General features: G+C 42.5%; 1 protein-coding gene across 6 annotated transcripts in view; it reads left to right on the top strand.

Moving 5' to 3' along the window:
• LOC111873323 (gonadotropin-releasing hormone receptor) overlaps nucleotides 1-6297 on the top strand; it is a 42093-nt gene extending 35796 nt beyond the window's left edge. For 4 of the 6 annotated variants that reach the window (XM_033755067.1, XM_023867961.2, XM_023867952.2 and 1 more), the window contains 2 exons: nucleotides 2453-2624; nucleotides 4495-6294. In XM_033755067.1, the coding sequence (XP_033610958.1) occupies nucleotides 2453-2624; nucleotides 4495-4731 (409 nt within the window). In that variant the 3' untranslated portion in view covers nucleotides 4732-6294. Of the gene's footprint in view, nucleotides 1-2452; nucleotides 2625-4494 lie in introns of all 6 variants that reach the window. The other 2 variants (XM_033755065.1, XM_033755069.1) reach the window with 2 other exon arrangements.
• Nucleotides 6298-13131: the final 6834 nt, after the last annotated feature.

Here is a 13131-nt window from a genome sequence, read left to right on the forward strand (position 1 = left end):
GTGAGTAACAGGCGTCCTTCAATAGCTGTCCTAAAGGAGTATAGGATGAAGGTAAAGCTCCATACATTCTTCACAATTTGAAGCAGCAAAAAAAGTTTAATTTTGTAAAGTAACGTAGAGAGGGGCCACTTTGCACCCGGTATGCAGCGGACCAGACGTTATGCCGTACACATTGGTCCGTACATCACTAGAACAGTGATTGAGATTAGCTCTTTCTAAGGGGCCCAAATGAGCGTCTTCCTTTCTCACCTGAAGACGGAAACAGATCCAGTTTCCGAAACGTCGTGTCCATTATTACCTAGATGTCAGGACGATGGGAAAAGTCCAAAAACCCAGTAATTCTGTGTGATAAAGAATGTTTTAAGAGAGATGCCCAACATCCGGAGTCTAACTCGCGTCTTCAGATTACGATCGGGAGGCAAGATGGCGACGCCTTCCAACCAACGAAACACGCACGTGCGGTTCAGGTTGTTAAGTCGGAGTTGCAAACTCGTGCAACTTCGGTCAAGGGCGTCTAGTCCATGACGTGTAATAATTTGTTCTTCAAGCACAGTCTATACACAGAGCGTCCCTTTTAATTCTGAATCCATCACTAAGAATAAACTGTTTATGTCTTATCTGCGTTTACCTCCAATGCTGCCATTAGTGTGAAGTCAGATTTTCCGTTTATGTTTACTCACACTCGCCGCTGTGTTCCATTTACTCCACAGAATGGCTGTGAAATTTGATTCACTGCTTCGAATTAAAATTTTAAACTTAATTTAATAATATATAATTTCATTTTTAGTGCGTTTCGAACTAAGAGTGCCAACTTTTGCGGTGGTCAGCGCAACGGTTCCCCACGCCATTAATCTCGGTTTTCTAGACCGGAGCCGCTATTTCTTTGAAATAGCTCCTCAATTATCCTCACGAGGCTGAGTGGGCCCAGTTCCAGACCCACTACTTCTCATAAAATCTGGTAGCGCCGGAAATCGAACCTCTCGATCTGTAGCCAGGAACTGACCACTAAACCACAGAGGCGGTCACTAATTTCGCCGACAAGTGGCGGTCGCTCGGTCGGTATAGTTCGGTTTCGCACAACAGGTCACGGAGTTGTCTTTTTTTCAAATGAAAAGTTCTAAAATATGTCTATTACCTCAGCCATGTCTCTCCCTCTGTCTCCAAGCAAAGAATAAAGAAATTCTGAACGGGTTTTCGTGAAATTTTACTAAAATGTGTCTATACGTTCCAAGTTTAGATAAATCGACAACGCAGGCTGATTATGGAAGCAATGTCTGTTCACTGTGAGAACTAAATAAAACAGATGAGCACACTCTGTAGGGAAAAATGCAAATCTTTCTTAAACGTCAAGGCAGGTGGTGTATACCATTACCACTGTATTTTACAGTAGTGGTTCTCAGCCGTTGTGAGGACGCGGCCCGGTAAATTCATTTTTTATAAGACGAGGGTGCGGCAGTAGAGAAACACTGCTTTAAAGGGTTAAACACACTCTAAGGAAATAGGTTATGAAGATATGAACTTGGCTGAACTATTTTTTTAATTTTTTATTTTATTGCTAGTTGGGTGGGACTAAGTTCCTTGTACTGCGGCCACTTCTGGCCTATTGTACCAGCCCCAGATGATAGGTGAGGGTGATTGTGGAGCAATTGGTGGGATGAAGATTGGCAGGGTAAACCGAAGTACTCGGAGAAAACCTGCCCCAGCGTCACATTGCTCACCACAGATCCCACTTGACTAGACCCGGGATCGAACCCGGGCCGCCGCGGTGGGAAGCCAGCGACTAACCGCTTGGGCTATGGCGCGGCCTTGACTGAACTAACTTAGAATTATGTGTCATATGTAGTGAGTCTTTTGTGAACACGTGGACTTTGGGCTATAGTCATTCGATTGTGATTATGTATCAGTCGTAGGCAATGTGTGGCTCGCGAGCCACATGCGGCTGCTTTGAGTTCTTAGTGCGGTCCATGGGAAAACAAACATAGTCCATCTGGATATAGAAACCGAGAAGCCGCCGGATAGAAAGCCCGTACCTACACACTTGCGCTGCCCAGTCCACCTCTGCCCGTGGTTCTCCAACTTCTCCATGTGGCTCCGGTGTTCAGCACGTTTGACTACCCCTGTTATACTGTTTGAGTTACAGAAATTCCATATTGGTCTCCATTCTAGCGGCCCTGGGGTCGACTCAGCCTCTAACAGAAATTAGTAACAGGAGTCTTCCTGGGGGTAAAGGGCGGCCGGCGCGTAAGACTGACGGCCTCGTCGCCATCCGTGAGCCGAGTGTCTAGAAAATATGGAAGCATCGACGTCATACAACCCTATGGGCCTCCACGGGATGTTACAGGGATAGTTTTACCTTTTACTATGTCGAGAACCAGTCTCCTAGCGACCGGAGCGTGATCGTCGCCTTTAGTTTCTCTAAGAGCGCATGTGTACCTACAACTGCCTGTTGCAGGTATTGGATCGACGAAGCGTCAGCAGGAGCTGTGGACCAGAGGGTCCAGAAGGGTCTCTTCCTGTTTGCCTGCACCAATTCATGCATGAATCCCATCGTGTATGGATATTTCAACTTCCGGTCCCGCCGAGGAAGTGGACACGGAGCTCCGCGACGGCGCGCTGACCAGCAGGTGAGGTGATGTGAGCACCAGCAGAGGGGGGATGTGGAGGACAGGTACATTGCTCTAATTTTCGGAAACATCGACATTGGAACCGAGGGATTTGGTCTTGCTTTCTGGAGGTACTGGGTTCGAATCTTGACCACACACCAACCATCCTGAGAATTTTTTTTTTTTACGTTTTCGTCAGGGCCTCCAGGAAAATTCCGGGACAAAACATCAAATTAGGCAACCAGTACTCCTTCGCACGCCCTTCTCACTAGATGCTATATCGACTGAGAAACTAACAGCGTCGTTAAATAAACACAAACTGGTCTCTTGGTGTCGTCTCCTCCATCGTGCTCTAGTCAGTGCCACTTCTGTTCTTCCTCGTTAACATGTTCATCTGCCTTCATTTGTTTTCATTCTGCATCTTCTTCGGACGAGCTTCGCTGTCGAGCGGGCAACGCTCTTGCTTATAGACGTTATGGGTCGGAACTTTGGTTCGAAGGTGGGTTATTCTGAGGTTTATCGTGATTTTCTTCAGTTCGGGAAAATTCATATAAGACTGCCAACGCTTCGTTCCTCATCCTTTCCAATTCATTAGTCACTAACCATCCTACAATCGGGACGACGTATTCCGAGCTAATGGTAGTGTCCTTACATAACAGAATTGAAATTTCTGCGTGCGAAAGTCTAGTTGATCAGTTTGACTAACTACAGGGAGCTCAGCCCTTCTTGCGAGGCTGCCAGCTCCTCAGCTATTCAACAATTTCCAAACATTTTATGGAGCCAGAAGGTTCATTATCATATTACCGTAGTCCTTCTCCTGAGCCAGATCAGTCCAGTCCACATCACCTTATCATACCTCTCTAAGATCAGTCATAATATTGATCTTCAATCTACATCTTGGTCTTCCCAGTGGTCTCTTTCCATCGTGGCTTTCCCACCAATATCCTATACGCATTCCTCGACTCCCTCATTCGTGCTACATGCCCTGCCCACTTCATCCTCCTTGACTTGATCATTCTAATTATATTGGAGAAGAGTACAAGTTATGAAGCTCCTCGTTATGCAGTTTTCTCCAACCTCCGGTCACTTCATCTTTTTCCGTCCAAATATTCTCCTCAACACCCTGTTCTCTAACACCCTCAGTCTGTGTTCCTCCCTTAATGTCAGAGACGAACCAGTAGCTGAACAGTCACCGATAAGAGAGAGACCTACTTCGGTGGGTGGAGTCGAAATATACAGACTTGCTAGTGGAAGAGCGGCCTAAGCATCTCAGATGCGTTTTAGCGCCAAAGAAACCCCGTTTTTACGGTACATCGGCAACTTCTCCTCCATGAGTGTATAACAAGTAATCTACACTAATTCATACAGGCGATGTGTCCTCCAGCAATTTGTCTCTGTGCTCAGTTAATTAAGTTAATTATGCCGTGAAGACGTATGGGGGGTGGAGATATAGCTCCATTGACCTCGGCACTAGATGGAGGGGGGTGGTCAGCTTCACGCCCCAGCCGCTTTACCCCTTGAGCCACAAATTTCTTTGGACAGGAGGCTGATGGGCTCCAGGGCACGTCTGGACACTGTGGAGATGAGATAAATGGTAGTATCATCTTAATCATCAAAATGTCCCCCAAGTTTCCACGTTTCTGCAATGAGATAAGTCACATAAGCAGAAAACCCTGCGTAAGGAAGCTGGTAAGTGATAAGCCTACCAGCTACTATCACCAAATTTGCATTGCATAAGTATTCAGTTTCTACGGAACATAAAACACACTTAATCTCCATAACAAAGACTAAACTTTTGTTTTTGTTTGTGTGCGTGTGCGTGTGTATGTATGTGTAGAAACAGATACCCCCCAAGGGTTATATAGTAACACTGTTGTTGGTGCAATTTCAGCATCAGAACGTGATGCCACTGAACGCCGCGGCGCTCAGCGTCAGCACGACGGGTGCAAACAGCAGGAGGGGAAGCAACTGCAGCAGCATCTACCGGAGCAACAGCAACCAAAACATGTGCAAAAACCTGTACAGGCCGGTCCCGATGGCTCATAGGAACAACAAGGGGCCGGATCACCCCATCGCCCGGAGTAACACGCAGACAACCTCATTCCGAACGACAGCCAACACACCCTGACTTGGAGCTCTACTGGCAAACAGACAAACTGTATGCGGCTGGATGCACCCCAACTCAACACAAGCCCGGGACTTCACGTGTTCTTTCCGTACCTGGTATTTAAAGGTGAATGTGAATTCGTGTAAGCAACGTGATTTAACTTGAACCGCGTGGAGAAAACTCGAGGTAACTTTGGAATCAGGCAAACGTGCAACCATGTGGTACTCACCTAAAGTGAGTGCAAACAAGTCCAGATAACCCCAAATACTGGGTATATTTTACGCCATTCCATAAATTTTGTATGAACGCATTCAACTATCTCACACAAATCTGAGTTCCTGTTACAAGGATTTGTTTGTATGTGTGAGAGGGAACCAGACAAGAACATTGTTGGTTTATTTGTGGCAGTGAAGTACTTTATAGTCAAGCAAGACGTTCAAATTACTTACTTATAGATTATAACAAAGCTATTTCGCGTAGAATTGTTACGTACAGGATGACATTGTGTTATATGACCATGAATGGTGAGTGGGTTAATTTTTGGAGAGAAATTGTTATGATTTTTTGAAGAAACTGTCCTAGCGTCACCTGAAGCGATTTACGAAAACAATGAAAAACTTCCTAAACCACAGAGTGCGCAATGGTGCTGGATGAACTTCTTTGGTGAAGTTTCTTATGGGTTGCGTTGATCATGCATCCGGATCGTTAGTGAGTAAAATTTTGTTTTGCGCGGCGGCAGTAATGAAGAATGGATGTTAATATGTCGATTGGATTCAGCTGACTCAGAATAAAGTGAGGATCTTCTTGATTATCTGAATAAATATTAACATTTCCAGAAGGATATGGAGTTAAATATGAGATCTGATGTTCTCACAGCAGTGGCCATGAAGATTACATTCTTCTGGAATGTCATGTCATGTAGTCTGATATGCACATTTTTGTATGTACGAAGCTTCTGCTTCCATTCTCTGTCCTGAATATGGAGGCAGCAGATTTCGCAGAAACATCGAGAGACAAATACGATTACGTCACTAAAGGAGATGTAACAACTCCTAACCCTAATAAGTGAAGCCAAAACAGAAGCTTTCATATGAATTGTTGATCTCACAGGACGGAGGAAATTGTAACAAATGTTGATGAACTATTCATCTCGAATGACTGAAGAAACCTGGAAAAACTGCCACGATTAATATGTCCAGGGTTCTATTCTGGGACTTGAGTCAAATGTAATATCTAAGAGATAACTCAGCATTCAGAACCCAAATTTTAATGCATTTATGAAAAAAAAAAAGATACAATTTAGAGATAATTTACGAGTTAAGAAATGTATGAAATAACTTCAGTTTTTTTCATACTTCATGCTGGTTTTATTTAACAATAAAAATGATTTTTGTTTGTGATTACTATCCACTACGTAAGATTTGGAGATTTCATGGTACACGCTCTATATAAACTTCTCTGGCGAACAGCTGTGTCAATTGAGCCCAAAACTGACGATTTCAGAGATCACCGACCTTGGTGATGAAAATGAAGGTGACCACTGCGGCACAGACACGGCTGATCGCCCCAGAAAATTTAGAATAAATACAATCCATGTTAGGCCATACTTTGGCGAGGAGGATTGACTTCTCACCATGGGGTCTTGGGTTCAATGCCAGGTGGCTTCATGTCAGATTCGATATCAACGAATTTACAAAGAAGGTCTTTTTTTCGGTTTTCCCCCTACTAATCATAATTCCAACATTGCTCCATGCCCGTCTATTACCGCCCCCGCCCCTGATGTGTACGGTAATCCTGCAGCCCTGATCATGCAGCGCAATACCACGTCCTCAGCTAAAAGCTTAACCTCCGATCGGGCACTTCGCTGGTTACCGAGTAAGGGAGTCAGTTATTTTAGTATCTTAAAAAGACGTAACTTTTATTGATGAAATATCACAAATATTTTGAAGTAACAACGAAAATGGACAAACGAATGTATCAGATCAGAAGTGGTTGGTGGCCCCAGTTATTACTAACAGCATTTCGAAAGTCGCGAGACATTAATTCATGTATGAACACAGACAAAACATTTGTCTTGCCACACAACTCGCCTAGTTACGACCGTATTATATGGAATTCCTGACTGTGTTTGCTTATTAAAGCGTTTCTGCGGTAGCAAGATACATAACAAATTAACACGAGGGTGGAAATGGTACAAAACAAGTCACGTGCTTTTCACTATAATTCACTGACCTTATCATGGAGCTATTTTCATACAAAACGAACTCCATCTCTTGGTACGTATTCAATCCAAATTTTGAACAGAACTTCGGACAGGCAGCTCAGTGGGTACAACGATTAAACTACGAGCTAGGTGACGACAATTGGGTTGCAAGTCCCGGCAGAGTCAAGAGATATTTCCCGTTCTCCATAGGGTCCAGACCGGCTCTGGGACACACTTAGGCACTTATCCAGTTGGCACCAGGGGTAAAGATGCCATGGATTGACGCTAAGCCATTAGCCCCCCCTTCTAATGTCGAGGTTAATATGCGTACAGCCATGCGTCCAACCCTTCACACATCTTCTTGGAGTGGTGATTAAGTATGGGGACAACTCTACCTTTATATTTGGAGAGATGTCATCATTTTTTACTAATCTGATGTACGATGGTAAAGGTAGTTGTTCCTGTGCTTAGCGCCATGAACATTTATCAAGAGGGGTGGTACAACCCCACGCATTAACATCGACATTACACGGACGTCAGTGGTCGGTCACGTTCCGGCTGCTTTAACTCCAAGGAAAACTGTACCGAGGACCAATTAGGAAGGAGCAGGGTGGGCCCCAGGGTCGGTTTGGACGCTTTGGAGAAGAGAAAAATTTTTCCCCTGCCAGGAATCGAACCACAATTCAAGCCAGTAGCCTTGTCACTAAACTGAATTGTTCTGATGAAGAGAAGCAAAATTAAATCTTCATTGACACAATGACGCTCTGATATCTGCCAGGACACCGGCTATCCTGCAGTTTCCTATGGGTTTCCCTCCATGCAAGCACTGGAATAGTAACCAGTTACTATAGGATTCTGACGATGGTGTATAACACACAGAGATATTGGGTTTTCGGACTTTATCCATTGTCCTGATTTTAAGATAACTAAGAAAAACACGTTTCGGAAACTGGATCTGTTTCCGCCCTCAGGTGAGGGAAAACACCTATTCTGTTGGGTCCCCTAGAAAGAGCTAGCCTCAATCACTGTCCAGTGAATAGGTCCAACAGAATATGTTTTTCCCTCACCTGAGGACGGTAACAGATCCAGTTTCCGAAACGTCGTGTTTTTTTAGTTATCTTAAAACCAGGACGATGGATAGTCCGAAAACCCAATATCTCTGACTGGAATAGTACTTCAACATAGGCCATGACTGTTTCCTTCCAAATCCTTTCCAATTCATTATCCACTAAGCATCCAGCCATTTGCCACTTACTGAGCCCTTCTTAAGTAGTCGACAGTTGTGCAGCTACTCGAGGACCTCCCAACATTTTATGGAACCCACAGGTTCATTACCACGTTCACAAGAGCCCTCCACTGTTCCCTATCCTGAGCCAGATCAATCCAGTCTACACCACCCTCATCGCATCTGATATCCATTATATTATCCACCGACCTACCACTTGGTCTCCCTAGAGGTACCATTTGGCCCTACAATTCTTATATACGCCACAAATAAATAAAATAACTATACTAGCATATGACTGTCTTATGTGCAACACATCCTTTTGAAACTCATTTATAAGTTTCTGTACACTGCACTACACATTTTGATTGATACTGACCATCAGGTGCTTCCACTTTGTGGTTCTTATATTCAATGTGTAGTCCCACCTATGCGCTCGTGTACCTGTAACATGCATTAATATCATCGTCAAGATTCTGGCCGAAGCCTTCACATAAATATTACAAGTATGCATTGCACCTAAGACTGTGAATCAGTGTCATCTGTTGAACAATAAATGATGTGCAACAGCGTGCTTAAAAAAAAAAAAAAAAAAGTAAAGCTCTCCCTGTACCAGGCCGTGAAGGCCAATAGGGTTGTGAGACGTTGAAGGCCCCACATTATCTAGACAGTCGGCTCATAGATGGCAGCAAGGTTGTCAGCCTTACGCGTCGGCTGCGCTTTACTCCCCAGGAAACTTATTTAATTAATTCCTGGTACTCATTTCTGTTAGAGGCAAAGTGAACCCCAGGGTCATAGTGCGGCTGGAAAGGGGAGATCGTAAAAAAATCACGTGATCTCATCAGGACTTGAACCCGCGACCTTCCGACTTGTAGCATAGCCCCTCAAGTGCTACAATATAATATTAACGTTTACATAATCTCTGAATTCAGGGTGCTCACTCACTAAGATGTACTTACTCATACCTCACTCAGAACTTTGTGAAAGTGTGTCTCAGACTCCTGTTCCAAGACAACTAGATCCCCCTAATCTGGTAGCAGGAATCTGTTTTCTGTCAGTGCTGCACAATTTCCCAAATTTTCTACTGCAGGAAAAACCAGAGAAGATCCAAACACCTGAACTTTACTACGCAAACAAGCATGTGATAGCCCAAGCTGCTACAGCAATACAAAAGTAATGGTTATTCATGGATGCAGTTCTATTCTTCATTCTGAACTCTATTTCAACTACACCAGTAACCTTTTCTGATCTTCGTGCTTAAATACTGTGATGAAAAACATTGCTCTCTAGATAAGACTCAGCCACATTTTTCTTCTTCAGTACAGGATGCAGTTCACAGATATTTTTACTGCATATTACAAATATTTTCCTTCATATGAATTTCAGAGGGTTTTTTTTGTCGCAATATGCATCATCACGTCTTGTTAAGTTTTTCTTTCCAGATACGTGCATAGTTGACTTAACTGTTACTGAATAAAGTGCGAAGTGCTTCAGCTGATGGTGTTTTATAAATATGTGTGATAACAGATTATTCATTATCAGGAACACACCAAGGAACCAAATATTACCTAATAGTGAATACAGTATGTGAATGTCATTCCATCAAGTTTTAGCTACTACAGAATATTATGTGATTTTACATGGAAAGCAGTCACATCCTGTGTAAAGAACATAAACTTCTGCTACTGGGTATAATATTAATTCAGTTCAATACATCACATATTTACAAGCTGAACTCAGCAGCCAGGGCTAATTATACAGTGAAGAGAAATATAAAACAACAGACACAATAAAACAAATAACAACAACAATGATGATGATGATGATGATGATAGTACAGAAAGTACCTGTACAGTTGGGAAATATCATAGCCTGAATTCACTGTTCTGGCTTCTTAACTGGTTTGATGCAATGTGTGTAAATGCAAGTCTTTTTGAATTCAAATGCATTCCCACACATGTAACAATAATTTATAAAAAACAGGCCGAGCAAAACTGACCCACTCATTTACTTGTCATTCATGAGCAAAAACTCAAGGCCAAGTGGAAAAATATCTGACTCTGTCAATATCTCCTCCTTCTGCTTTATTTCTCCACAGATATCAAACAGTAAATATCTTCTATACATATTACATAAGGAGTAGTATTCTATATGCCTTATGCCTAGTGGCTAGGCTATGAGCTAGACCAAAGAATCATTGTGGGATTTCCAGCAGGTGCAAAACGTTCTCTTGTTCTCCAAGGCAACCAGACCAGCTCTGGGACCCCAGGGTTTCCTTCTCAAGCAGTAAAGCAGCAAGGGTATGATGCTGACCATTCCATCTACTGCTGAAGTCAACAGCGTCTCGCAAGCAGAATTCCTGTCAAACTACTAAACTGAGCCTACATTTGCTGATCCCTGATAACAGTTGAAACATCTTGTTCAGGTATGTTCTGTCATATCACTGGCAGATGCTGCTGTCTCAGTATTTTTAATATTACCGAGTTTTATCAGTTATTCGTCCATAAAAAGTTAATATTTCAAATTATTGACAGATTTGTGGTTCTCACAGTGGTGAATAGGAAAATTGCTTGTCTTCTGGGATGTGACGCTGCATAGTACAAACATACTATCATCATAACCTGAAAATTAGGTCAGCAAGTTCCTTTGAAAATGTTTATATATCTCCCAGACCAAACATGATCACACTCCAAAGACTGCAAACTTACGGCAAACTTTATTATAAAAAAAATGACACATATTAAAAGAACAATGAACTGTGAAAAATAATAATATCAATGAGTCATGGAGTCATGGCTGATGGATGATGAGCTGATACGTAGCTAGTTATGTTCCTGCTGTATGTTGTTATGTTTACTGATCATTCCTCTACTTGTAGCTAAGTGTTGTCATTCTTCCGCCGCTCCTGCCTGCTTCCTTGCTGTTTCTGCAAGCTACCAGCGCAGCCTCCCGAGGTACTGACGCTGCAACTGCACAACTACATTGTACTACATAACCTCTTAAAGAATACAGATTATTATTAGTCTTCATTAAACAAAACCTGCTTGAGGATTACTCTGGGTGACACAGAACGGGCTATTAAACAGTCCCCATGGGGACTGAGGCAGGTGTCCCACTGATGCACCAGCAGATGGATGTCATCTGAAAACAGCTCCCTTGGCTTTTGTTGGAACCGCTGCAACAGTGAGGCCATGTCTTGGTCCCTTGGTGCTTTCTTGAGGGCCCCAAACAGACACACGAGATGAAATCTAATAATCCTCATACTTACCACCTGGTTTAACATTCCAAATTCTGCATTCTGATTTATGGGTTTTCTAGGATTCTCATGATAAACAGTAGTTATTTTCTTAACAGCATTAACCAAGTGATATGTGTACTGGAGAGACAGTCTGTATTTTGTGTACAAGGAACTGAATTTATTATTATTATTTACATGAAGTCGAGGCTTCAAACTGTTAAGGCACATGGAATGAACTGTTTCACTTAAAAGAACAGTGCTGCTGTATAAGGAAGTGTGCGTCCTGTGCTTTATGAACTGAATTTTGTATTGCAAACCTACAAATTGCTGTAACATCATCCTTTTATACATAAAGAAATGCACTGAGCAAAGGGGCGGGGGGGGATCTAATGTAACAACCTGTTGCAGATTTAGTTTTCAAAATGTTCAAAAATTATATACATCTACAATGATGATACAATATATCGCATCCTGCCTGAAAATAGGGCAAATACTGACTAACTGAATGCCATAGTTTTCTTCATTAAATGCTTGTGCTAGTTATGAATATGAGTAAATTTCATACATAACACATTAAAAGAAAAGTAAAGCTATTCCTGTAACAGGCTTTGGAGGCCCATAGGGTTGTGAGATGTTGAGGCTCCCACATTTTGTACACAATCAGCTCACAGATGGCAGTGAGGTTGTCTGCCTTACATGCTGGCCGCCTCTTACCCCCAGGAATATTCCTGGTACTCATTTCTATCAGAGGCCGAGTCAACACCAGGGTCATACTGTGGCTGGAAGGATTAGATCAATTGAGAAATCTGACCTCATCAGGAATCGAACTCATGACCTTCCAACTTACAGCACAATGCCTCAACCAACTATGCTACTGCATGCCTCTCTCAACATACTAAAGATTTGTTTAAGAGCAAGGTTTAAAACTTAACATAAATTCTGTGAAATTGTTCCCGTTTTTCTATCTACACTATGAACAACAGACAAATGCTCAAGTGTAGCGTCGTTCCTACAAGGAAGCGTGAACCTTATTCTCACATTGTGGGGATGTGAGACAGGAATGACAGCAGGATGCAAAAATAAAAGAGATGGGAAAAGAATGAGAGAAAAAGAGACAGAGGATGGATGAGATAAAAGAACAAGGTTGACAGAACTGTTTAACATAAAGGAGAGGGTTGACAGAAGGAAGAAATCGATAATGATGGGGTGGAAAAATAAGAGGGATGGGAAAGGGAGAAGAGAAATTATTTTTTCCATTATTTTTGCTGGCTCATGCACCAGTACGAATGTAATGGAGCATATAATTTCTATATCACAGTCACAATGCTGTTACTGACACTATGTCATCACAGCTACAATACTTCTTGCTACTACTTGCTGCCTGTGATAAGATCTTGTTATTTATCTTGCATGCAATCTGAAACTCTGTGGCATCTATGAGAAAAGCAAAGATGCCATCAATAAGTCCCCTAACAGGACATGCAACCTTGGAAACACTAATGACACTGAATATGGCATGACCCACTGATTGAGAGCATCCAGTAAATTCTACAGCACATGATGTTTCTCCAAAATGCAAACCTTTTCTTGCAGTAAACTCTGGAATGTACCCATTCACCGATACACAGCAATGATTTAAGAACGACTAATGTTTCAAGATACACATGACACAACGTTGTCATACATACACAGAAATATACTGCTCTAGACTGGACTTTCATGCATACGAGAGAGATGATGATTTCGTAGGATTTG

The sequence above is a fragment of the Cryptotermes secundus genome, unplaced genomic scaffold, assembly GCF_002891405.2.
Source record: "Cryptotermes secundus unplaced genomic scaffold, Csec_1.0 scaffold1269, whole genome shotgun sequence".
NCBI lineage: Eukaryota > Metazoa > Arthropoda > Insecta > Blattodea > Kalotermitidae > Cryptotermes > Cryptotermes secundus.